Below are 27402 nucleotides of genomic sequence, written 5' to 3' on the forward strand. Positions count from 1 at the left end.
TATGTTTTGACTCCACAAAGTGGGAAGTAACAGAGACAGGATGTTTGTGTCCTTTGTTCTTTTTCTCTTTGCTGTCTGATACTAGAGAGAGAGGGAGCCATGTTGCAGTGCTCTGTGTGTGTTTATATGTAAATAAAGTAGATTAGCCAAAATGCTAAGTTGCTGAGGTCTGTCACTCGCATGATGCGCAAACTCTGCGGATACCTAAGTATGCTGGTGTCGGTTGGCATTGGTCTCTGTGATGTTTGGGCTGAAGAAAGCTTATGAAACTCCTGAACGATCGACCAGGAGGGAGGGAACATGCCAGTCGGGCATGTGTCTCTGCCAGGGTCCTACTCGAGTGTAGACTGAACTCCTGACAAGAGGATGGAGACAAACCTAGTATTAGTTGACTCTGCCTGTCATTGGCTCCAGTTCTGCCTACCTTTGGGATCCCTACCTGTTCAAACGAGCACCACTGTCAAGGCCATTGCAGGGGCAGCAGCTGCTGTGTCTCAACACACCACTTTCCCTCCACTGGGAGGAGTTGCCAGGACTCCAAAACCAAGCTTCAACTCCTCAGAGGGAGAGGGATGTTCTGCATCTCTTCAGTATTGCTTTCCTTCCAAGGAGAAACTTCCAACATCTCCTCTCCATGGTGGGAACAAGGTCACTGCCTTACCCTTTCCAACCTGTGATTACTCTGATCAAATCCAGAGCACACACATGTTGTTGTTGTTTAGTCGTTTAGTCGTGTCCAACTCTTTGTGACCCCTGTCTTCCATTGCCACCCGCAGTTTGGTCAAACTCATGCTGGTAGCTTCGAGAACACTGTCCAACCATAAAATCCTCTGTCGTCCCCTTCTCCTTGTGCCCTCCATCTTCCCCAACATCAGGGTCTTTTCCAGGGAGTCTTCTCTTCTCATGAGGTGGCCAAAGTATTGGAGTCTCAGCTTCAGGATCTGTCCTTCCCGTGAGCACTCAGGGCTGATTTCCTTCAGAATGGATAGGTTTGATCTTCTCGCAGTCCATGGGACTCTCAAGAGTCTCCTCCAGCACCAGAATTCAAAAGTATCAATTCTTCTGCGATCAGCCTTCTTTATGGTCCAGCTCTCACTTCCATACATCACTACTGGGAAAACCATAGCTTTAACTATACAGACCTTTGTTGGCAAGGTGATGCCTCTGCTTTTTAAGAGGCTGAGAGCACACACATACCCATCTTTAAAGCAAACAGAAACAAGGTCTGGAGATCTGATCACAGGACTTCTATATCAGATGTAGTTTGGCCCTTATAGCCCATCTGCAGCATACATAGGTTTCAGCAGATTGTTTCCTTCCCTGCCATTGCCCGCTGAAACTTAGGTATATCTAAACACAGCAGCTCAACTGGGTCATGGATTGACTGTACATTTGCATTTTAATGGAAGTCAATGTCTCTCTTTCACTGCCTCTATCTAATCAAATGGATGGAACCAATTAACGTTGCTGTTTGATTTTTTTTCATTAACATGCAAACCTAAGTGAGGTCTGCAGAGTTAAAACAAAACTTTGATTTTATTGAAATGGACTCTGGTTTCAACTTCATTTGAACCCCTCTAGAAAATTAAAGTAGGTGCAAAGGATTTGGGGTGAAAGCAAAAGACAAACATCTCAGCGACTCCCTGGGCCTTTCTCCTCCATCACTGAAAATCAGATGTGGTAAGAAGGATCATTATAAGAAGTTAAATTGAGTTCTGCTGGATCAGGCCAAAGGCCCATCTAACCTGAAATCCTGTTTTCACAATGGCCAATGGAAATGCCTACGGGAAACCTTTAAGCAGGATTTGAGTGCAACAGAACTCTCCCTACTTTCTTATTTCCAGCAACTGGTATTCAGAGGTGTACTGAATACAGCTGCCTCATTCTCACTTCTACAAGGTGGACTCTTACCTTGTCAGATTTCCAGAAGGATCAGAGTTCATCTCTGGCTTCTGCTGGGTCCCCAGAAAATGGAAGATCAGTTATCTCTTGTTCCTGTGGGAGTAAATAGGGCCAGTGAGGGTGACTCCATTGAGAGCCAGTGTGGTGTAGTGGTTAAGAGCGGTAGACTCGTAATCTGGTGAACCGGGTTCGTGTCTCCGCTCCTCCACATGCAGCTGCTGGGTGACCTTGGGCCAGTCATACTTCTCTGAAGTCTCTCAGCCTCACTCACCTCACAGAGTGTTTGTTGTGGGGGAGGAAGGGAAAGGAGATTGTTAGCCGCTTTTAGACTCCTTCAGGTAGTGATAAATCAGGATATCAAATCCAAACTCTTCTTCCATTGTGATTTGGAAAAGAGTATGTGGCTATGGAGCATCTGACTGAAAATTTGGATGAAAGGTCTTCCATTATCCCAAGCTCTTGAAGAATGGCCAAATTTGAGCACATGCACACCACTGCAATGTCTCTTGGGTTTGTGGGTTGTTTAGTGCAGTGGTCCTTTTGTGACTCTAGGTGGCACAATGACCTCTTGGGTTGTCGATCTGTCATTGGTCAGCATCACGTATACTTTGATTACAAATGGAGGAGTTGAAAGATGGAGATATAGTGACTGCGAGAGAACAAGCCACAGAAGCAGTAATAACAAGGGTGTCTGTGATTAATCTATGTTCCAGTTACAAAAATATTAACATTCTGGGGCATCGGAGTCAGGATTTGTTATACCTACAGGAATTATTAACAAGCTAGACTCATAGTACATACCAACTAATTACAAGTTTCAACGCCATCATTAAATAGAGGCAGGCAGAAGGAAAGAAGGTTTCTGACATCTGGCTGCTGTTTGTGTGCTCCAAGTTCCCATCTCATTTTGTCACACATGTCATCTGTTGCACCACAGAATCTCATGCAATATTCTGCTTTGAATTACCCATTTGAAACCCACCTGTTCTTCATTGCTTCAAATGCCCCACTATATAGTAGGCCTACAAGGCTGAAAACCAGTCACTGCAAATTGTGAAGGATGAACACAAATTAATGGCACAAGTAAATAAAGGATTTCGCACATTGTCTGCTCATAATGGAGCAATATTACATTGATTGAAGACCCAGGCTTTGTCTTGCTCTCGTTATTTTGAGGAGCAAATGATTATATTTTAAGCCATTAATAATCCACTATATCTTAGAAGCCCAGATGGAGATTGTGTTATTATGGAGAAGTGAATGTACTACAGGCAACCCTCACTTTAGGCATGCCTAAATGGGTGCACAATTGCAGACACACGTGCAGCGCCAAACCTGGAAATGTCACTAAGAGGGCAGTGCAGGATGGGGGGTGGAATGGGGCAGAGCAGCGGCAGAATGGGGTGTTTCAATTGCACACAATTTCACACAAGTATTCAATAACTCAGAATGCAACCTCCACAAAACTGGTGTTTTGCGGTTTGCAAGGTTTCTCTTGTAGACCAGCTAGCACAACATTGAAGAGTATGATGACTGGTCTCCTTTTGTTTCTTTCATTAACTCTTCAGCAGAAGTATCTAGACCACACTTCCTCACAGAGGTGTGTTCTGCTAACTTCATGATGTATCTTTGTCTAAAGATGAGCTTCTTGACCTTGGCTTTTGACACCTGGGATATATATTTTGGGGGTCCCACACCATTCTTTGGACTGTGATGTGTTTTAAAGGGATTTTAATACTGTATTTCAAAATTGCATGAGGTCCTGGGAACTCATGGTGAAGGACAGGTCAAAGAATCTTACAAATCATCTTCTTCATCAACAACGTCATGAGTTGTTTAGTGAATCTGGCACAGGAAGCCACAACTGCAGCTGCTGCACTCAAAAGTGATTAGCATGTAGGCAGATGGCATGTTTTATCAACAAGATGATCCTCCATTGTGGATTCCTTTTGTAGGCATTCGTTTAAGACGTTTAGCATTAACGTTTAATCATTACAGATACGGGTTGGAAAACACAGAAGATAAATTGTCCCTATGGTTTAAGCAAACAGAAACCCTAAGCAAAGCAAGTGTCTCCAGACCAGACAATAAAAGCTATTCCAGACATTGCATGACAGCGGCAATTATATGCTTGACAGATCTGCAGCTAAACGGGGCTCTCAGTGGCCCGACGCATGCATTTTCAGACACAGGTTTGCTCAGTCAAGCATGGTACCTTTAGTGTGCCTCTGAAAATCTTAACCCCTTCCCTCAAAGGCCCTGAGTTAATGTTAGCCCCCATGTCCTTGTGAACCATTCCATGAGGGTTAACTATCAGTGCAAAAGCTGGTTTCTCTTCACAGGAGTTAAGTTACTGGGCTGAAATATAACAGGGCTGAGAATTAAGTTTTATCATCTCTCTTGGGGGAATGTCTCTAGAAGCAAACTCACATGGTGAGGGCCAACAGTTATGTAGCCATTGAGAAATTAAAGGGAGATACTGGGATGTTCAGGGTAAGCCTGAGGATTTCGGTTGTAATTTTACTGGGCTGTGAATGTTACAGATACTGTAATCTTATACTGTGGATGTTACAGATAATCTTAGATTGCTATTGATTGCTATAGATGTAACTAAAGGTGGTCAAATAAGTAAAATACAAAAAAGCTTTTTATAAAGACTAAAGAGACTGAAGACCCCCCCAAAAAAAAATAGCCAATGAGGACTGAGCATGCTCATTAGCCACCATAGGAGCCAACTCCTAGGGGCCAAGGTCCCTTCGGGCTCCCCAATAAAATATTTGAGATAAACATTGCCATTCAAATGGGTCTGTGTGTGCTGTGTCTTGTGATCAGCTATGTTGGGCGGGGCTTACCTGGCCCCCCTCTCCAATATTTTATTCAAGTTGGCCCCCCTGCTAGCCACAGACTGCTGAGTATAACCTGTGGTGAAAAAGAACAGCAGGGATGGAATGGAGTAACCTGGGGCAGGGTATTATGGCCAGCCTACTGGGATGCGGGTGGCGCTGTGGGTTAAACCACAGAGCCTAGGACTTGCCGATCAGAAGGTCAGTGGTTCGAATCCCCGCGACGGGGTGAGCTCCCGTTGCTCGGTCCCTGCTCCTGCCAACCTAGCAGTTCGAAAGCACGTCAGAGTGCAAGTAGATAAATAGGTACCGCTCTGGCGGGAAGGTAAACGTCGTTTCCGTGCGCTGCTCTGGTTTGCCAGAAGTGGCTTAGTCATGCTGGCCACATGACCCGGAAGATGTACGCCGTCTCCCTTGGCCAATAAAGCGAGATGAGTGCCGCAACCCCAGAGTCGGCCACGACTGGACCTAATGGTCAGGGGTCCCTTTACCTTTTACTGGGACTCTGAACTGAAGCACTCCTATACTGCAGCATTTTGTTGAGGGTTTCCCCCTTGCATCTTTTGGGTGTGTTTTTTTCTTGGTTGGTTTGTTGGTTTTACCCAGGCACCATGTGTGTTGATTCTTTCCACTGCTTTATACTTCCGCAGGAGAATCCACATATCCAAAGCTACGCTCGATTGCCTCAACGGGGATTACAAAGTTGAAGAAGGGCATGGCAAGGAACGCAACGAATTCTTGAGGAAGCACAACATTGAGACGTACTTGATCAAGCAGCCCGAGGAGAGCCTGTTGACTCTGCCCGAGGACATTGTCAAGGAGTCGGTGGCGGCTGCGGACAGGAGGAACAGCGGGGTGATGCTCACCGAAGGATCGTGGAGCCCGGAGCTTCCTTTTGATAACATTGTGGGGAAGCAGCATGTAAGTCCCAGCTTCCTTCCTTCCTTCCTTCCTGTCCTGCTCTTTGTGCTCATGCTCCTTTAATGCATCTCCATAACAAAAGCCTTGGAGGAAAACAAATTTCTCTCTAACCTTTTCCCTCTAACACGAACTGCAGATGATTAAACAAACCCCCACAGGTCAGAGTTAACCTATGCATCAGAATCTCGGGAAGTGCTAATGTCCCCCCTCCCATCTCCCTGCCAAAATTAAATGTTGCACACAGCTGAGTGTTAATTGAATCAGAGCCTCAGACAAGTTCATTATGGGTATGAGAAGAAGACCTGAAAGCTGCTTAAACTGCTGCAAGCAACCATCAGGCAGCTAACATTTTGCTAGTTATCAGCACAGTGTGTTGGGCCCGGGACTTAGTTCTCACAAATAGCAGGCGACACGGCAGGGTTGTGTCTGGAATGCACCACTTCTTGTTGCAGGTGTTGTGGGAGGAGAATCATCCTCTGTAAAATGTTTTTATTTTATTTTATTTTTAAAAAACCCATCTACACATAGAAAACAACATGATGGGTGAAGGCTAGGTTGGGGTCTTGATTTCTGGACTTCTGATTTGCTATGTGCAAGGATGTATTTTATTTTATTTTATTTTGTATGCAAGAGAACTCAGCAATGTAGCCCCCTATTCTGAAGTTGCGCAGTCAGGAGACAGGTTTACCACTTAGTCTCCAATATGTGAGATGGAACATGCTGTGTTGGTGGCTGAGTATTGCAAATAAAGGATGCAAAACTTGCTACAAACCACAGGGCAACTTTAAAATATTAGTATTGTGCAGCATGAAGCAATTGGATGCATAAAAGTTTACTCCTTTTGGAATAAAAATTGCCCAGACTCGTAAGTATTCTTCAAAGCTTTACTAACCAGAACTTCTTCAAAACAGGTACAAAGTAATCAATGATGCATCCAGAAAGGTATATAAAGCATATGCACAGGTTCTTCTCCTTAAATATATTACTCAATTATGACCAGAGCTGAAATCCAAGCTCTGACTCTCCCATTGCCTACATTAGCCTGCATCCAGACTAAGGTTTTGCAGCTCCTGAAGAGGCATCATTATCACATTCTTCTCTGACTGTGCTGGGGTACAAAAGGCAAAGGCACCACTCAAAATGGCAAATTTGCAATTGAATGCCTTAATCACATGATCTAAAGTTAAACACTCAGTGTGAGGGCCAGCAGAGAACAATAGTTAATTATCAACTCAGCTAGAGGCTTAGAGAGCCCTTTCTAGCTTAGTATACTCCAATGCAATTTTCCAGTGCTAAATCCCTAAAAACATACATACAGGTAGAGTGGCTGGGGAAACCCAGCCAGATGGGTGGGGTATAAATAATAGATTATATTATTCTCCATTTCAGTGTGCAGTTGAACAATTATACTTAACAAGATGGGCTATTAGTCTGATCCAGCAGAGCTCTTCTCATGGAGTGATAATGTAGACAACATTTAAGGAGAAGTCAAAGATCAATAGTGGAGTACCAGTTCACATGCAAAAGATCCCAGGTTCAAATCTTTGATGTCTCTTGTGAAAGGTTCTGAGATAGCAGATGGTGGGAGACTTTGGGGAGCTTCTGTTATTCAGAGTAAACAGCGTGGCTGTGTGTGAAATAGCCTGGCCCAGCATAAGGCAACTGCAGTTCCTAGCTCTAATTCACATCTCATTGAGTGTGTGGAATAAACACACCTGATACACATGGGCTGGAATGTGCTGTCTCAAGTAGGGTCAAGGCTCTCCCACATTGCTTCCGTGACTCACCACCTTTTGCCCACCATTTGTGGTCTTAATGGTGATGGCTGTGGCACCCCTCCTTGCTGTTGGCCCTCTCTTTGAATTGGCTTCATCCACAACGTGTGGCCAAATCTCATTGGCTGTGCATTGTCATGAGTGAGCAGAATGTTCTGATGGCTCCTTGCTTGTGAAATGCTCTCCTCAAGGACACATCTTAATCTATGTTTAGGCTCCAGGCAAAAACTTTCCTTTTTCCAGGGGCTTTTGGCCCTTGATTGGAAGGGGTTTGAGGTCTTGTGGCACCTTTTAGTGGGGTGGGATCTGCAAGACCTGTACAGATGTTTTGGGGGTGGTTATTGGTTTGTTTGTTATAATTGGTTTTAGTGCTTGTATTGCTTTTGTAAGGTGCTTTGGGTCCCTTTTGTGATGAAAGCAACATCATGATGATTATTGCAATTATTAGTTGAAGGCAATCAGAGCAAGCAGTACAATAAGCGGGAGACTTTGCCCTTGTTCACAGGGTCCCCCCACCCTGGCCAAAGAAAGAAGCTTAGATGGAACCCAGATTAACTACCAAATGGCTGTCATGATAACAGGTGGGGTGTTTTTACAGGGACTTTGTGTACATTGTAAGCATTCCTTAGAATTGCTTCGGGGGAACTATATAGCTGGACTCAGAGAATCCTAGAGTTGGAAGGGAATCCCAAGGATCCTCTAGTCCAGGCATGGCCAAACGTGGCCCTCCAGCTGTTTTGGGACTACAATTCCCATAATCCCTGACCACTGGTCCTGTTAGCTAGGGGTGATGGGAGTTGTAGTCCCATAACAGCTGGAGGGCCAGGTTTGGCCATGCCTGCTGTAGTCTAACCCTCTGCAATGCAGGAATCTCAGCTAAAGTATCCATGACAGATGGCCATCCAGCCTCTGCTTAAACACCTCCAGTGAAGGACAGTCCACAACCTCCTAAGGGAGGCTGTTCCACTGTCAAACAACTCTTACTGTCAGAAAGTTTTTTTTCTGTATGTTTAGTTGGAATCTACTTGCAACCTCAAGCCTTGGTTTGAGCCCTACCCTCCGGAGTGGGAGAAAACAATTTTGTTCCCTCTTCCATGTGACAGTCCTTGAGATATTTGAAGATGGCTATCATATCTCCTCTCAGCCTCCTCTTTTCCAGGCTAAACATACCCAGCTCCTTCAACCGCTCCTCATAAGGCTTGAAATATGGTGGTACCCATTGAGTTTAGGCTAAATGTGCTTCTTCTCCCGGTTGACCAACAGCTTCCTTGGACATTGCAAATCGAGGCTGCTTGTATCTGCATATGTCCCATCCTGGCTTCTGTTTCTTGGTCTCATTAGGGCTGGGCAGGGAAAACTTCAGGCTTAGGGCCAAATACTACATCTAGCAACCCCCCTCCCCAGCCATGCCCCTCATGCTAGGCCACACCCCTTGCCTGCACTGCTTTGCACTGCCATTGAATATCTTTGCATGGTTGGAATGAGTCATTGCACTATGAAAATGCCGTTTCCTTGCCTGCATGGTGGACAAGAGAGATTTGGGAGTGTGTGTGGAAGCTGGCCTATTGTACAAAAGTATAATTCGTGTTTGTTGCTCTTCCCGCTTTTGCCTATGGTCCTGCCACCAATGACACATTGGGCCCTTAAAGTTGCCCAGAAGGGAATCTGACCTTGAGCTGAATAGAATTTCCCCAACCTTTGGACTATGTAACAGAAGGGTTTCCAAAATGCATGCTATGGAAGAAGGAGACAGAGAACGGTTCTTCTCCCTCTGCCTTCGTGTTAGAACCCAGGGACCACCCTCCAATGAAGCTGAATGTTGGAAGACTCAGGGCAGACAAAAGAGGGCACACTTCTTCTTGAAGCACCTTGTCAAACTATGGAACTTGCTCCCCAAGGAGGCAGTGATGGCCACCAGCTTGGATAGCTTTAAAAAAGGGATTGGACAAATGCATGGAGCGTAAGTCTATATCAGGGGCTATTAACCCTGATTGGTTATGCTTTGCCTCCACTGTTGCGAGCAGCATGTTTCTGAATTGGTGGAATCCAGAGGTGAGGAGAATGCTTCCAGTAGGAGTAGTCATCTTGTTGGCCTCTGTGAGAAGAGGATGCTGGGCTAGAAGGGCCACCGGCCTGATCCTACAGGCAGTTCTTATAGTCTACCTGTTGGGAGCTGAGGGAAATGGAAAACAGGGTCAGGGAGAAGAATGGATGACGGCATGGGTGGGTGACTGGAACCCTGAATAGGATCAGTCTAAAGGTAAAGGTAAAGGGACCCCTGACCATTAGGTCCAGTCGTGGCCGACTCTGGGGTTGCGGCACTCATCTTGCTTTATTGGCCAAGAGAGCCGGCATACAGCTTCTGGGTCATGTGGCCAGCATGACTAAGCCACTTCTGGCGAACCAGAGCAATGCACGGAAACACCATTTACCTTCCTGCTGGAGTGGTACCTATTTATCTACTTGCACTTTGACGTGCTTTTGAACTGCTAGGTTGGCAGGAGCAGGGACTGAGCAACGGGAGCTCACCCTGTCACAGGGATTCGAACTGCTGACCTTCTGATTGGCAAGTCCTAGGCTCTGTGGTTTAACCCACAGCTGCAACAATTTGTTGCAGGTCTCACTTGTATACATAGATTGCCGAACCCTGGAAAACACTGATTTCTGACAGCCAGAAAGAAAGGACTTTGTTGGACCACTGCCTCCATTCCTTCTTCAGCAACCATTGCCTCAAGGCTTGTAGGATCTGATTTTTTAGCTGTCAAAAGATCCCTTGTGAAGGCTGTCTGCTTAAAGAAATTAAAGAGGAAAAGGTTAAAGTGCCTTAAGATACCAGTCTTTCTACCACATTTAAAAGATTGATGAGTCACTGCGGAAGAAGGTCAGCTTGAGTCGTCTTTCCCTCTTTGCTGGGTAGATCCGTAATGACACTATACCTCATTCCTGTTTCTGCTCATGCTTAGTCCTCCTCGTCCCAAACGAGGTCCACATGTCTAACACAATTGCTTTGTTAACTAGAGATGTTGCTTTGCCAACTGTGCCCCTTGCATCTTAGGCTTATGACTGGGAATAAGAAAACCCCACGAGTCATTGATGGAGGGAAATGTTGTTGTTGTTTAGTCGTTTAGTCGTGTCCGACTCTTCGTGACCCCATGGACCAGAGCACGTCAGGCACTCCTGTCTTCCACTGCCTCCCACAGTTTGGTCAAACTCATGCTGGTAGCTTCGAGAACACTATCCAACCTTCTCGTCCTCTGTCGTCCCCTTCTCCTTGTGCCCTCAATCTTTCCCAACATCAGGGTCTTTTCCAGGGAGTCTTCTCTTCTCATGAGGTGGCCAAAGTCTTGGAGCCTCAGCTTCACGACCTGTCCTTCCAGTGGGCACTCGGGGCTGATTTCCTTAAGAATGGAGAGGTTTGATCTTCTTGCAGTCCACTCTCAAGAGTCTCCTCCAACACCATAATTCAAAAGCATCCATTCTTTGGCGACCAGCCTTCTTTAGGGTCCAGTTCTCACTTCGATACATCACTACTGGGAAAACCATAGCTTTAACTATATGGACCTTTGTTGGCAAGGTGATGTCTCTGCTTTTGGAGGGAAATACCTCAGGCCTTTTGAGCATGACACTAGGGTTCTCTTTGTTCAAAACTTCTGTCTTACAGTTTTACAGTTCGTGTGTGTGTTCATTCTGAGCATATGCAGTTATTTTTAAATAATTTTTTGTACTCACCCTCCATTTTAGCATGCTCCATGCCAGTGTCATGATAGTAGCTGTAGTAGAGAACATACCTGTTAACAGCTGTGCTCTTTGGCTCCATGTGCTTCCCAGTTGCGATAAATCACATGGAAAAGTAACACACAGCTGCTATTCTTCCCATTGTGTGACAACCCAGCTACAGCCTTATTTACTTATTACATTTGTATTCCCCCCTGTTGTCCGAGGGTGAAAAATATGGACTCCCCCCATTTTTCCTCACAACAGCCCTGTGAGGTGGGTTCATAGGAACAAAAAATAATAATGCTGCCTTATACTGACCATTCATCCATCTAGCGCAGTACTGTCTGCACTGACAGCAGCTTCCCAGGATTACAGGCAAGCATCTTTCCCAAACTTACCTGGAGATGCCGGGTATTGAAATTGAGACCTTCTGCAAGCAAAGCAGATACTTTACTGCTGATCTACAGCCCTTGAAAAGATTCAAGCTGCACCTTTTTCAGATGTTCTGCCAATGTGTATGATGGGAACTACAATTCTGTATATTCCCCCCACCCACAAACCCACACAAGAATTTGCTCAAAGGTGAAGATTCAGCACATACAATGGTACACATACAATGGTACGTAGAGGGCAGACCCTCGATGAGAGCAGAAACCATGAAAAAAAAATGTCAGATGCTTTCCTATCGTACACTAAGCTAATGCAATTCACTACCATTTAATGCGTGGGGACTGATAGACTGGGGAGTGGGTCTATGAGCAGCTTTGGCCATGATAACCAAAATAAGTCTCTGTGTTCAGAGGGAGTGTAGCTTTAAATATCAATGGCTGGGAGGAAGGGACAAAGACTGGAGGAAATGTTCCATAGACTGCTTCTCGGTCCACCAGAGACTGCCTCTGAGAACAGAATTAGGGTAGCTCCTTACTCACGGCAATGCGCTCTTCAGAAAAGATGTTGGCTTGCATGAAATTGGCATGTGCTAATTTTATACACGGAGATGCAGATTTAGAAACAATGGCTATTATTTAAATAGAAATATGATGCATCTCACTGTGGTGGGAAGATGGTGACCAGGTGGCCTTTCTGCCTGCTCAGCCTTCTATCCTGGTGAGCAGGTGGGCACCTGGATGACTTTGAGGACCCTGTTGATGCCCCTTCATAGAATTCTGTATCTCTTTAAACAAGACGTGCTCTGGAAAGCTCTCTGTAAAGTGACCACCTGGTACAGGATGCTGAACTCGATGGCATCATTTTTTGAACCAGCAGGACACTATGTGTTTATATAGTTAAATAGAGCCAGTGTGGTGTAGTGGTTAAGAGTGGTAGACTTGTAATCTGGTGAACTGGGTTCGCGTCTCCGTTCCTCCACATGCAGCTGCTGGGTGACCTTGGGCTAGTCACACTTCTCTCAGCCCCACTCACCTCACAGAGTGTTTGTTGTGGGGGAGGAAGGGAAAGGAGAATGTTAGCCGCTTTGAGACTCCTTTGGGTAGTGATAAAGCGGGATATCAAATCCAAATCCGAACTCTCATGTCTGAGATTCAGCTTCAAACACATATATTGTAGCAATTTATCTTTTTAATGCTACTATTAATTTTTCAATGTATGGTGTGTGTGTGTGTGTGTGTTCTGTAATAGAGGCATTCATACGCTGAAACCCTACACACACTTATTTAGGAGTAGGTCCTCAGTGCTAGACTTACATCTGAGCAGTAGAGATAGATATGGCTGTGGTGATAAGTATGAAATTGATAAGTATACATGAATTCTGTAGACCTGGTTCATCGTGCACGGTCAAATCCCCAAACCAGAGTGCCTTGCTGTGAACGCAGGCCTGTGAAGGAAGTAATGTTTGAGTGGCTGGGACCACACAGCTTCCCAGAAAATATTATTGTACATGGGGGAGGAGAAACTCAGGTCCCTGTGTACAAGCAAATCCCCCCTGGGCAGCCATGCAATCTTGCTGTTTTATACATTTCCCATTCCATATGGCTGTAGCCACAATAGCAATCCATGGGGAGACTTCAGCACAAGGGTCACCAACCTGGAGCACCTGGGTGCAGTGGTGCCCATGAGGTTCTCCACTGTTGCCCATGAAGCACCTGAGCCCTTTCCCACATCCTCCATGATCATGAGATGGTCTGAGGGTTGTCACCTTACCTTGTTCTCCCTTGATCTAGGTTCAATCCCCAGCATATTCAGGTAAGGCTGGGAAAAGACTGCTTTCAGAAATGCTGGAGAGCTGCTGTTAGTGCAGACAACACCAAGCTAGATGTTGTCTTATTCCAAAAGGAATAAGAACATAGGTAGCTTCCTTATATTCCATGCAGCACATGATCTTTCCCCACTCCCCTGCTTTGGAAATTGTTTTGATGGGTTTAACTTGTTATTGGATGATGTGCAGTTGTATTCCTTCAAAAATTATTAACAGCAATTAATAATAATAATAATAATAATAATAATAATAATAAATGGACAGATGACGGATGGACAAATGGAATTGCCAGCTTCAAAACCCATTGAAAACATGCCATCAAAGCAGTTCTGCCTATTTTACTTGTGTGGATTTTGTGGTTCGGACCTTTACATTTCAAACTTTGCGGGGTGAATGAATTGCATGGGATGCTGTCATTAAAAAAAGAGAAGCAGCAAAAAATAAAAAATAAAATAAAGATTGCATTTTTAATCCAAAGGGGACTAGCAAGTTTATTCTTTTTGCATGTGCTTTCCCCTAGACTCTGGCTGCCCTAACAAGAAATTCAATAAATCTGCTTCCAAACCATCTTGCACAAGCTTTGCATGTCCAGTCTGGGCCCGAGGAAATTAACAAGCGAATAGAGCACACCATCGACTTGCGGAGTGGCGATAAATTGCGAAGAGAGCATATCAAGCCTTTCTCCCTGATGTTTAAAGACTCTAGCCTGGAGCATAAGGTAGCTGGGTCTTGATAGATGCTTTTTTCTTTTCGTTTTTTGCCAACTCAAAACTGTCTTGGAATTAGTGAATAAGATGACATTGCTTTGGGTTTTCTTTTCTGATTTTTCTCTCTCCCTGCCCTCTCCCCCAGTTGCTGTAGTTGCATAAGTGTGGTGACTCAGTTTAAGAGCCAGGAAACCCCTTCTGGAAGAAGTGACTAAGCTTTGCAAGACAACCAAAGCACTGTGATATAAAAAAGGGGGGAGGAGGGACAAAGATTGGCTTAAACAAACCAACCAACAACCAACAAACAAATCTCTGCTTTTCTGCTCTGAAGTCAGGAGACACTTTTATTGTAACAATGTGCTAAGGGGTTTTGTGACAGCTGGCTGCCTAGGAATGTTCACCAACAGTCAATGGGCCATAACCATATATTTACCACAAATGTATGAAACTGTAGTCTGGTGGCCATTTTTAAAGGGTGGAGAGAGGATTCAGAACCCTCTTTTGGAAGGGGTGAGCAGGAGCATAAAAGCAAAGAGCCATTGCAAATAAGCCACTTGAGAATTATTTCAGATATTAATATTGTGCAGCTTAAAACAACAGGATGCATAAAAACAGACTCCTTTTGGGAATAAAACATTGTCAAGACCCATAATTTTGATTAAAGCTTTACTTGCAGAGCTTTCTTCAAAACAGGACGAAGTAAATGGTACATGCAAAATATGCATAAGATCATGTACAAGTCCAGCACAGGCTCAGCTTCTTATAAAATATGAAATACTCCCAGCAGATGTAAAATCAGAGGTCTGTCTCTCCCTACTGCTTCCATTTTGACTGGAGTTGTATTCACTCACTGGGAATGGTCATTTACACATCCTGACCTTCCAAGGTCGCAAATTTGCAATTCAATAGCCTCCCATATGATCTGAGGTTAAACACTCACATGTTAGCTAGTAGAAAACAACAACAGTTAATTATCAACCCATCAAGGAGTTCAGAGACCACTTAGTATAATCCAGTGGAGTTTTCCCATGTTAAACATTCAGTAATTCACATTTAGGCATTCCCCATTTCAGCGTCAATTAATCAATTATACTCAACAAGTATATGATTTAAAGCTGGGAATTGACAGGCCCTCCTTACTTGGTGATAATCAGCTCCTGATTTGGGGAAGTGCCCTGATGATTTGGGAAAGGGCTGTGATTCAGTGGTTAGAGCACATGCTTTACATGCAAAAAAGATCTCTGGCTTCTCTAGATAAGGCCTGAATCCTTGGAGAACCATGTCCAGTCAGTGTGGGCAATACAGAACTAGATGGACCAATCGTATGACTGGGTATAAGGCAGTTCTCTATGTTCTTAATGCCCCCTCTGAGCCATTAGCCCAAAGTCTTTATGTTAGGGTCCTAAGTGCTGAGTAAATCACTACAGTCTGTTAAATACATTTTTCCCCCAGTAGGCGTTCCCAGCTGAGTAAATGAGTCTATACCACACATGTCCATTTATTAGGGTTTTGGGTAGGGTTTTAATGTTGTTTTAAATGTATCTGTTGGGTTTGTATTTTTAACAATTTGTAATACAGCGGTACCTCGGTTTAAGAACAGCCCTGTTTATGAACTATTCGGTTTACGAACTCCGCAAAACCAGAAGTAGTGTCCTGGTTTGCAAACTTTACCTCGGTCTAAGAACGGAAGCCAAACAGTGGAAGGGCACCGGCGGCGGGAGGCCTCATTAGGGAAAGCACACCTCGGTTTCAGAACGGTTTCAGTTTAAGAGCGAACTTCCGGAATGGATTAAGTTTGTAAACCGAGGTACCACTGTACTTGTATGTGCAAATCTCCTTGAGGCGGTGGTTTAGAAGGTGATGAATAAATCAACTGTAATGGTGATAATAATAAAAGGGCAATGTAGACTGAGTGTGACACAAATTACAGAATTTTAATTGTTAGATGAAGATTTTGTGGAGTGGTTGTTTTTGCACTGCACCTTTCAGAATTTTGTCTATATGCCAATAAAAGTTTGAGATTGAAATGACAGGCCAGTCTGGATGGGTCAAAACCCTAGCTCTAGGAATAGGAGGAACTATGTCATCGAGGTCAGGAGAATGAGGGGAAATTGATTTTATCCAAGGAAGTGACTCAATTCCAAGAGCTTAATAAGGAGTCCAAAATTACAGGCAGGCTAGACTTGAGAAAGATATTTGAAACAGGATTCTAATATATATATATATTTCTCTATTTTATTGTAAACTTCTTCTCATTAATGAATTGTTGTTCCAGTCCTCTGCCTCCCATCACTCCTTCCCATGACTGGTATATAGAACGGTGCCCTTGTGTATGATGTTGGGTCTATTTTGCTGGCATATTATTAGAATCCCAAGCTAGGAGCAATGGGGATAGGGTGATATCCAACAATGGTCATACGTGGACTCAGGCCTGTTTATTTCAGTGGGTAGGGCTTAGTTTGAATGTGGTGCTTCCGTGACTGTATGCTGAGCCTAGGAGTTTGCTTTTTAGTAGCGGAACTGGATGAAGCTCACAATCCTTTCACACCAGAGCATCTTTCTCCAGGCCTTGCTCCAAACATAAATGCCTCCTAGCATGAGAAGCAATACACCTTTAATTTAAGGCTTATGAGACTGATGTAGGCAGACTCATAGAGTTGCATCTCCCCCATCGCTTGTCCAAGCATCTTCCAGCTGAACACAGCTCCCATTGGCTTTGGTGGGGGTTTCCAAGAAGCATTCCTTGTCGGAAGGTGTCTCACTCTCCACGGTCTGAAGTGCCCCCTGTCCACTTAATCCCATTATTTTCCGAAATACTGGAAACAAGCTGAATAGGGAAAGCAACCTTGAAGAAAATCAAATAACGGCGCTTTCTTTTCTTCTTCTTTTCGGGAAATGGATAATAACCGCAGAACTGCAAACATGTCAGCTCATCTAATTTCTCCGCTTCCTTGTATGACTGCAATTCAATTTGCAGTGGCCAGATCATAATGATGATACTTTTTTCTTTTCTTTTTTAAGAAGAAGGACAAACCGTAAATAGCAATTGAAAGCTTAGCTGGGTTAAATGTCTATAATAGAAGAGCTTTCTTGGGAGCCAAGTTATTTTGGCATCAGTCCAGTACTTGCCCATCAGAAAAGACAAAGCTTCAAACCACTTAATGCTGAACCACGTTGTAAACTGGCTGCATTAAGATTTCATTGCCTGACAATGCTATTTTTTTCCTGGGGGTGGGGAGTGCCTGTCCTAAGGTCACCAGCTTCCCCCCTCTAGCTTCTGTATCTAAACAGGAGCCTGCTGGCACATAAAAAAATGCAGTTTTCTCTGGCACACCATATGTTTAAAGCACATCCAATGCACATGACTTTTCCCCCAAAGAAACCTGGGAACTGTAGTTTATTAAGGAAGCTAGGAATTGAACCCCTGTAAGGAAGAAAACTGCAGTTCCCAGGATTCTTCAGGGCAGGGGAAAGTCACGTTTTTTATATGTGCATTGGATCTGCCCAAAGAGCTAAATGGTGGGGGAAGTATCTCCTAGTCAATTTATATGCACCACAGCCAGGAAAAAGTTTCTTCCCCTAGCTCTGGGGGTGGGGATATTGTGTCCTTCTAGAGGTTGTTGGACAACACTTCCCATGATTCCTGGTTATTCACCCTAACCTGCACAAATGGAAACCCAGCCAGATGGGCGGGGTACAAATAATAAATTGTTATTGTTGTTGTTGTTGTTATTATTATTATTATTATTATTATTATTATTAACCATTGTTCAGAGAGGATGGGAGCTGGGTTCAACCTTCACTCTCAGACTAGGTAAAGGTAAAGGTACCCCTGACCAATAGGTCCAGTCATGACCGACTCTGGGGTTGCGGCGCTCATCTTGCTTTATAGGCCAAGGGAGCCGGTGTTTGTCTGTAGACAGCTTTCAGGTCATGTGGCTAGCATAACTAAGCGGCTTCTGGCAAGCCAGAGCAGCACACGGAAATGCCATTTACCTTCCCGCCTGATCGGTACCTATTTATCCACTTGCACTTTGATGTGCTTTCGAACTGCTAGGTTGGCAGGAGCAGGGACTGAGCAACGGGAGCTCACCGCGTCGCGGGGATTCAAACCGCTGACCTTCTGATTGGCTAGCCCTAGGCTCTGCGGTTTAACCCACAGCGCCACCCGCGTCCCAGTGTATTACAGGGCATTATAGTGCAGTGTATTACAATGCAGCAAAACAATTGCTATTAAAATTATGTCTGGCCCTCCAAAGGTTGACATAAGGTTGCCACTCAGCCATAAGATTAGATTTCTGTCGAATCTTTTGACTGTCCCTTCATGCACGGGCTCTAGTTAGTTGGCTGAACTTTACTATTTGACAGACTTTTTGTTTCCTTACACCTTGGGATCCTAGAGATTTTTCCCATTCCAGCATAGCAGCTGCCAAAAATCAGGGGTCATCATTCAGTGTGTTTGGGGTATGTTAACACGATTAATTTCCCAACAGCGATGGGTTTTGGTTGTTTTGTTGTTTTCCTAATAATCATTCATGAACAGCCATCTGAATATTTATAGATTCTATATTTATTGTCTTTATGTACTACCTTCCTGTGAAGGTACCCAAGGCAGTTTGCAATTTAAACACTGCGTAGGATTATGATGTGCCAGAGATTTTATTGTAGAATTATGAATTGTGTACAGAAAGTAGGTGCAGGTATCACCCATCCATCTCTCAGAACATTTAGAGTGTTGCGTCGGGTACCCATATATCCTACTGGGAACAGTTGTTTCTCGAAAGCATCCTCTATTTGAAGGTCCATAACTATTTTAAAGATAAAGAATACAAAGCAGGAGAGTTGCCCATCAATAGCATGTGGAAGATGGAGTGAATAGAGACACTCGTCATTTGGTTGTAGCCTTCCCCACTTGGTTGAATGGGTTGTATCCATCACTAGCAAGGATTTCTGCTTGCCCAACAGAATTCTCACCCTCTCCTCACCCCATCCCTAAATCTGTTCTGGGGGTTCCCCCAGCCCTCCAGAGCAGATTGGGGGAAGGAACAGAGTGCAGAAGAGGAGGGGAAGTCCCATTGCACTGATGGGGTGTCTGAGTTGGATACCACTCATTGTACTTCTATATAACTTATGCTAATTATTTCAAAATGTTATGCAAATCTGCCTCCTCCTTTGTCCCCTTTTCTGATGTTGATGAAAGTGGCGTGTCACAAATGTAGGGTCATCTGGTGCAACTTATTGCCCGTAGGTTTAGGACAGGTGAAAAGAAGCATTGCACATAACACATGGTTAATGTATTGAATTCATTGCCACAAGGTATGGAAATTACTAGTAGCTGAGATGCCTTGGGCAGGAGGAGGACCTTTGGACAGGTTCATGATGGTTTGGTAGTTAGACAAAAGCTTCACACTCTGAAGTGGCATCATGCTGAAAGCCAGTTGACAAGCACAAGAGAGTCTTAGAAGTATAGAAAGGTTCCTTACTTGGAGCCAAACCACTGGTCCATGTAGCTTAGTATTGCCTACCATACTGTCTAGCAGTGGCTCTCCAGGGTTTTAGACTGCAGATATTCCTAGCCCAACCTGGATATGCCAGGAATTGAACCTGCAGAGCTTCTGCATGCAGAGCCAATGTTTTACCACTGAGCTAACAGTCCTTCTTCTGTTCATGCCCTGACTTGAAATTTAATGACAGTTCTGTTCCGGTTTTGAAGGGTGTTTCTGATATGGATCCATGCTTTCTGTGTTTTCTAGATATTGTATATCACCTAGATAGTTTTGATAAGTAAATAATTCAACAGTGAGTTGACTCCAGAGTAATCTAGGTCCCCTAGAAATCAATGTAAGAAGCTGGTCTCGTCATGCATTATTTGTACCTATAGCCCTATAAACACAATCATTTAGAGGGATTATACTGGGGTGCAAGGAAGGTAGAGTGTACATGAATGTGCACATTCTGACCCCTCATCCTCACACCCTCCGTATACTCAAAAGTACTGCAGGGTAAGATTCTGCACTTGTGGAGGCTCCTAGATGTTTTGGAACCTCTGTAGACCATCCCTGATGAACACAAAGAAGGTGGCAGGGATGAGGGGTGGAGATACCACAATTTAACTTGCACAGATGAGCGTCTGAAGAGGATTCATATCTGGATCCAAACCAATGTTGGAAACAGAAATTTTAACATAGGTGTACTCCAGTCCAATCCAGTAGGACCAGAACCTGTCCAAGCCTCAGCCCTGAGGCTGAGGAGCAAATAACACACCTAGTACACAACACCAACCTAGCTGTTCCTGCTTCCAGGCCTGGGCTGTCTTTCTGAAAAGGCCTTAGAGTTCTACATCCTTACCTCCCCCATGGCCCACGTTTGAGAGATGGGTGGAGCTGTCCACCTGTCAGTCGCTGGATATCACAATGACATCAAGTGACCCACTTTCATCCGTGCACATGATCAGTTGATCTTTGGGGCTCGCAAAGTGTCGAAGATGCAAGCCCCGGCAATCAACTGATCATAGAATGGTCGAGTTGGAAGGAACCACGAGAGTCATGTCGTTTGACTCCCTGCAATGCAGGAATCTCAGCTAAGCCAACCATGACAGATGGCCATCCAACCTCTGCTTCAAAACCTCCAAGGAAGGAGAGTCCACAACCTCCCGAGGTGGTCAGGGCTTGCATAGTTCCACCTGTGGCACTTTGTCACAGCTATCAGTTGTTTGTCAACCCCCTTTGGCCTCAGGTGTGGGGCAGGTGGGCCCTGCTCAAAACCAAAACAACCTGGTAGGATGCCTGGCAGGCCTAATTCAGCTCACGGCCTGGAAGGTTTAAAAACTATTTTTTCCAAGACTGGGTCAAGTTGGGATAATGTGACCCAACATGAAATGTAAGTTACAGAAGTCCAAAGCAGAGGACTTCCAGATCAGTCGCAGCTGCCGTCAGGTAGTGTTCAAGTCAGGCAGATCGATCATAGAAAAGAGTACCAGTGTCGGATTTATGTATAAGTTAAACAAGCTATATCTTAGGGCCCCACTCTCTTGGGAGCCCCCAAAAAATTTAAAGGAAAAAACCACTGGATGTACATTTCCAAAATATAAGATAAAAAGCAAATAAAATAAAACCTACATACAGCAACAGTGTTTTGTGTTGTACATACAGCAACAGTGTTTTGTGTTGTGTAGGCTCCTATGATGTAAGTAATGGGCCACACCTGCTAGCCTGCTCCCTAAAATATCACTGGTTTGCTCATTTTTATATATAGGGTGCCTACATTCTGCATGTGCAAATGGCTTTAGATATCTATTAAGTCCATAAATTACCATATGGTATATATTCAACACACAAAAAACAGTGACGATTTGTTGTTGACAAAGGACAGCTGGACATATAAAGGGCCCCATTACCTTCAGTAGCTTAGGGCCTCATCAAACCTAATTCCAGACCTGATAAGCCCCCTTTACCTCTTGGAGTGAATCACCTCTAGCGTTCCAGCACTACCTATCTTCCAAAAGAACAGGTCAAACACATGCTTTACATGCAGAAGGTTCAATCCTGAGCTCCCTGGATTCCAGTGAGTGGTGGCTGCATCATGTAAGCTCAAACACATACACCCCTCTGCTCTCTAGATATCTCACCAAATGGATTCCTTCCTTGCTGCTCATTTTGCGTTCAATCCATCAACCCCGGCCTTTTGGCCGCAGCATCTTCCTCTGGCTTAAGTGGCAGAAGTTGCCTTTTCAAAAAACATCTTTAATGTGACTCATTATATGAAAAGAAAAAAGCAGGCGAGGAAAAGTTCGTTGCAAGATGGAGCGGTCGTCTTTTGCTTCCCTGGTGAGGGTGATTTACAATCTCCTCCACTGCATATTTCTTCTGAGGGGATTTTTCTATATATATAACTCCTATTTTTTTTAAAAAAATCTCACCCTAGGAAGCTAATTAATTTACCGGATCGCCTTGCTAATTTCCCAGAAGCCTCGCAAAGCTGTCTTGCTCTCTTCGCAGAGCTGTCAAAGCAGACTAAAGTTATTTCTTTCCCCTCTGTGTTCCCTTTTCTATTTCAGTATTCCCAAATGAGGGACGAAGTGTTCAAGTCAAATTTGGTGTGTGCGTTCATGGTCCTCGTCTTTATCACGGCGATCCAAAGCTTGCTTCCTTCTTCGAGGTAAAGGCAGAAACTTCTCTTGAACGGTATTGCAGGCAGCCGTCTGAATAGTTTCAGGCCTCATATTGCACAGTACATTTGAAGGAGCATCTTTCCATTTTAAACAGTCATGGCTTCCCCAAAGCATCCTGGGAAATGTAATTTGTTAAGGGTGATGGGAGTTGTTAGGAGATTCCCATCTTTCCATTCACAGAGCTACAAATGGGATCATCTTAATAGATGGTCCTGGTTGCGGGCAGGCCCCCAACCCGGTCCCCCTCCCCACCCTGGTGTGGGTAGAGCTATCACGCTTACACCACGGTGGCACCACAATCACCCAGGGCTATTGCCCAATCATTTTGAAGGGTGATTGTGGGGGAAAGTATAAAAACGGCAGCGCGACATGTGCCAATCACCTGCTTCGCGCTGCCAAACACCCGCCCACCCTCCCTTTAATTTGGCCTTGCTTTGGACTTCGGTTGGTTGCCCGTCTTGAGTCGGGGACCGGGTAGGAATTTTTTCCATTTGGCAAATTGGCACAGGCCACTTGGTTTTTGCCTACCTCTTCGCAATCGTCACAACTTTGTAAGGTTTGGCGGTTAGGCATTGGCTTATGGAGAATGGGGGAACGGAGGTCGACCATCGCCTGCCCCTCCATTTCAAGGGTATTCCGTTAAAGGAGTCTGGGGTCTGGATCCTGTCCAAAGTCCACTTGAGGGGCTAGGGCCATGCCAGGGGAGATGCAGGTGGGTTCCCCCGAAGCAGTTTCCCCTTGGGTGGTTTACCCTTACAGACTTCCTGCAAAGTGGACAGGAGTCAGATACAGTCTTGCCAATGCCTAAGCCAATACCGCTCTCATTCCTATAGTCAATAAAGTTGTGGCCAAAATTTTGCCCAAAAACCTTAAATAAATATCAATGTCTGTGTGAATTTCTTTATTCTAATGGGAGATCGTCTTGAAGGTCTTGCCACGCAACTCTCAGAGCTGTTCAGAAATCTATCCCTCTCTGCAGGGAACATGTGAATCTCACTGGCAATTACCTGGGGTTTATAATAAGAAAAAATTATTATTTATCTCACCAGGTTGCTCCGGCCACTCTGGGCGGCTTCCAACAAATTAAATCACAATACAACAGCAAATATTAAAAGCTTCCCTGAACAGGGCTAAAAACAGTGTTTTTATTTGAGGAAAAATCAAAGAAATTCACGGTAAACTGAATACAATTAGAACTAGCAATCTACTAAACCAGTGGTCCCCAATTAGCTAAGTACCAAAGACCCCTTTCTCAAAAGCCTAGCCATGGACTCCTGCTTTCTATGGTAGCTTTTGCCATGTGAATAGTGCCACCATGCCTTCCAGCACATCCCAGCACAAAACCAGACCATCCTCTTGTGCAAGTCACGTGACCTGCAAAAGAACACAGCGCCCCAAACCACATGTTTTTTAGAACCACGGTCTCACGCGAGGTATGTGCCTGGCCACTATCTCACGTGTTTTGGGGCACTGTGCTCTCATCCAAGAGCAACAGGCCCGCAAAATGAGATGCCCCAGGCAGTTGACAAATCTGTGCCACAGACCTCCTGGGTGGGTTTAGCGGACCCCCTGGGGTCTGCAGAATAAGAATAAGAATAAGAATAAGAATAAGAATAAGAATAAATCGAAGTGTTGGTACAGACCTTTAAAGCCCCAAACAGCCTCGGCCCAATATACCTGAAGGAGCGTCTCCACCCCCATCGTTCTGCCCAGACACTGAGGTCCAGCTCCAAGGGCCTTCTGGCAGTTCCCTCGCTGCGAGAAGCCAAGTTACAGGGAAACAGGCAGAGGGCCTTCTCGGTAGTAGCACCCACCCTGTGGAATGCCCTCCCACCAGATGTCAAAGAAAACAACTACTAGACTTTCAGAAGACATCTGAAGGCAGCCCTGTTTAGGGAAGCTTTTAATGTTTGATGTATTACTGTATTTTAAAATTACAATAAAACATAATGGGAGGGACAAATAAACAAACAAACAAAGCCAGTTTATTAAAATACGGGTTAAAATACAATTTAAAATGCAGCCTCATTTTAATAGTAGCCCATAAATCAAAACCATAAGGGGAGGGAAAACATAAGGGTCAGACGAAGTCCAAACCAAAGGCCAGGCGGAACAGCTCTGTCTTGCAGGCCCTGTGGAAAGATAACAAGTCCTGCAGCAATTGAGAACCAATGTCCTAAACCCGTTCCTCCAAATACCAGTTGCTGGGAATCAGAAGTGGCCAGAGTACTGTTGTGCTCATGTCCAGCTTCCAGGTTTCCCCCAGTCATTCCCCCGGGATGCTGGGCCAGATGGGTCATTGGCCTGATCCAGCAAACTCTCCTTAAATTCTTATTCCCGCCCAGCTATTTTCCTCTGCCCTCCGCCCTCTTCCCTATCCCTCTTCCAGCTTTTGCCTCCCGTGTTCCCTTGAACTCCCTGCTCCCACCTATCCCAAAATGGTCTCCTCCAAGCACTCTTCTTCTCCTTCCTCTTTCAAGACACCTCCGCGTGGATTCTCACAATGTCCTCTTTTACCTCCTCTTCCTCAGGATGGTACCGATGATTGTCCAGTTTTCCATCCTGATTATGCTGCACTCGGCTCTCGTCTTAATCACAACCGCGGAGGATTATAAATGCTTGCCCCTCGTGCTCCGGAAAACATGCTGCTGGATCAACGAGACTTACTTGGCCCGGAATGTCATCATCTTTGCCTCGATTATGATTAATTTCCTGGGAGCCATCATCAACATCGTAAGCCCCCAAGGGGGTCGGGAAGGGTCTGATGATGGGCAGAGGGCAGGGCAAGGCTGGGGGGAGAGGAAGAAGATTTATGAATTATTTCAACGGATAGCTTTTTGTTTTGTTTTTTCAGCTGCAGGAGCTTCTAATGCATGTGTACAAGGGAGGATTTTAATGTTGTCACACAGACAAGTCAGAGCTGTCGAACATCAGGGGAAATCAGTCTGCTGTAGTGCGGGATTACATGGAGCCTGATTTGTCCCTTGCGAAGATAATCTTTTTTAAAAGAAAAAGAAAATCCTCCTGCTTTATTCTGCTCAGTATATGTTGCTATTTCCGGCTACATATAGACTCATACTGGAGGGCTGAATTAAAAAAAAATTCCACTGAAAACAGTTCATGTCCGTGTGGAGATGGCAGTATCAAATCAGTAGCTCGTGTACTGCTAGACTGTACTCTTTATAAAGATTTGAGGAGTGAGGTTATTACTTACCCGTCTTCTACTATTCATATCAGGTCGCTTGTCCTTTCTTTTGGCAGATTAAGATAACCAAGCAACAGCAAAAACTGCAAATTTTTTAGCAGAGGCAGTTAGAATAAGATCTATTATTTGATTAACTTTCTAACATTTTCTTTTTAAGAAAAGAAATCAAAAGAAAACCTATTGGCTCTCATGTTTGATCTGCAGCTGAAGGAACGTGTATGAATTCTGTCATATGTACTGATATAAAAGTAATTTGTAGGGAAGCGGGTGGCCTAAACCACTGAGCCTCTTGGGCTTGCTGATCAGAAGGTCGGCGGTTCGAATCCCCACAACAGGGTGAGCTCCTGCTCCTGCTCCTGCCCACCTAGCAGTTTGAAAGCACATCAAAGTGCAAGTAGATAAATAGGTACCGCTCTGGCGGGAACGTAAATGGCATTTCCGTGCACTGCTGTGGTTCACCAGAAGCAGCTTAGTCATGCTGGCCACATGACCCGGAAGCTGTACGTCGGCTCCCTCGGCCAATAAAGCGAGATGAGCGCCGCAACCCCAGAGTCGGCCACGACTGGACCTAATGGTCAGGGGTCCCTTTATCTTTACCATTTAAGCTAGTTTGAGGGATTTTTGATAGGCAAAAAAGGGACCTATCGACTGAAATACACATACACACACAAGGTAATATCCCTTGTCAATGTTGAACCATTGATTTGAGTGAGTCTACTCTAACATCAGATGTTGCCCAAAGCCAGTATTTAATCACTCTCATATGGTTGACACATAAATGACTTGATTTTTTTGCAATAAAAATTCTTCTCCTTCTGTGTCCGCAGCTATGGTGTGATTTTGACATACCGATGCCCTTTAAGAACCAGACTTTCAACTCTTCTGTGTATTTGACGGACCTTTGCTCCTACCCAGAGGTAATTCTGAGCGGACTGTTTTAGAAAGGCAGCGCATTTATTCACAACTAACCTTCCCGTTCCAAGGCTCCACAAGAGAGTGCTTATGCAATAGAGACTGTCACTGCCAAGGCCTTCCCCCCACCCCCCGTCACTGAAGTCAGCGACTACTTTGCATGTAGAATATCTCAGATAGGACTGGGAAATGCACCCCCTGGCTGAAATCCTGGAGAGCTGTTGTTAGTCATTGAGCTACATCTAACATGATCACATTGGTTGTTCTAGTTACAAATACAAACAATTCGGGGAGAAAGCTGGAGTAAATTAAGCCAACATAAAGCTACAGTGGTACCTCGGGTTACAGACGCTTCAGGTTACAGACTCTGCTAACCCAGAAATAGTACCTCGGGTTAAGAACTTTGCTTCAGGATGAGAACAGAAATCGTGCAGCAGCAGCGCAGCAGCAGCAGCAGGAGGCCCCATTAGCTAAAGTGGTACCTCAGGTTAAGAACAGTTTCAGGTTAAGAATGGACCTCCGGAACAAATTAAGTACTTAACCCAAGGTACATTATTTACACAATGGGCTCCATGTGATTGGCTAATTCTGGGATTCTCCTGTAAGCCAATCAGGTTGCGGATTCACTTCCACCTGGAATTAAGTTCTTAACCAGAGGTACCACTATACACTAGATCCAAACCCTGTTCAGGAGCTCCAAACCTGTCAGACACAAAGCAGGCCTTTAAAATAGAGGTTGGCTCGTACCACCTTTTCTCCCCAGATCACGTGGCTGAGCTGAACAGAGTTAGGATCCAGCTGAAGTGTCAGAACACCACTTTGCGGGGACATACACTGGCCCCAAGCTCAAGCTCAACCGAAGTTCTGCCATGTCCAAACTGCATATCTTGCCGTAGGACTGCCTCCTTACTGGTTGAAACCAGTCTGGTTTAATAGAGTGTTGGCCTTTGAGTAGGGAAATATCAGCCGTCAAGCTCACTGGGTAGCCCAGCATAACCTGCCTCACAGAGTCCAAAGTGGAGCAGACAGGTGATA

The 27402-nt window shown here is 44.8% G+C and overlaps 1 protein-coding gene across 2 annotated transcripts in view; it reads left to right on the top strand.

The window, feature by feature from the left end:
- The window catches only part of ADCY8 (adenylate cyclase 8), a 127348-nt gene that overhangs the window by 68128 nt on the left and 31818 nt on the right, over positions 1-27402 (top strand). Inside the window, exons 7-11 of one of the 2 annotated variants that reach the window (XM_081874004.1) lie at positions 5396-5666; positions 13894-14091; positions 22137-22237; positions 24782-24983; positions 26283-26372. In XM_081874004.1, the coding sequence (XP_081730130.1) occupies positions 5396-5666; positions 13894-14091; positions 22137-22237; positions 24782-24983; positions 26283-26372 (862 nt within the window). The remainder of the gene's footprint in view (positions 1-5395; positions 5667-13893; positions 14092-22136; positions 22238-24781; positions 24984-26282; positions 26373-27402) is intronic. The other variant, XM_081874005.1, reaches the window with a different exon arrangement.

Source organism: Podarcis erhardii (assembly GCF_964252035.2).
Source record: "Podarcis erhardii genome assembly, chromosome: 8".
Taxonomy (NCBI): Eukaryota; Metazoa; Chordata; class Lepidosauria; order Squamata; family Lacertidae; genus Podarcis; species Podarcis erhardii.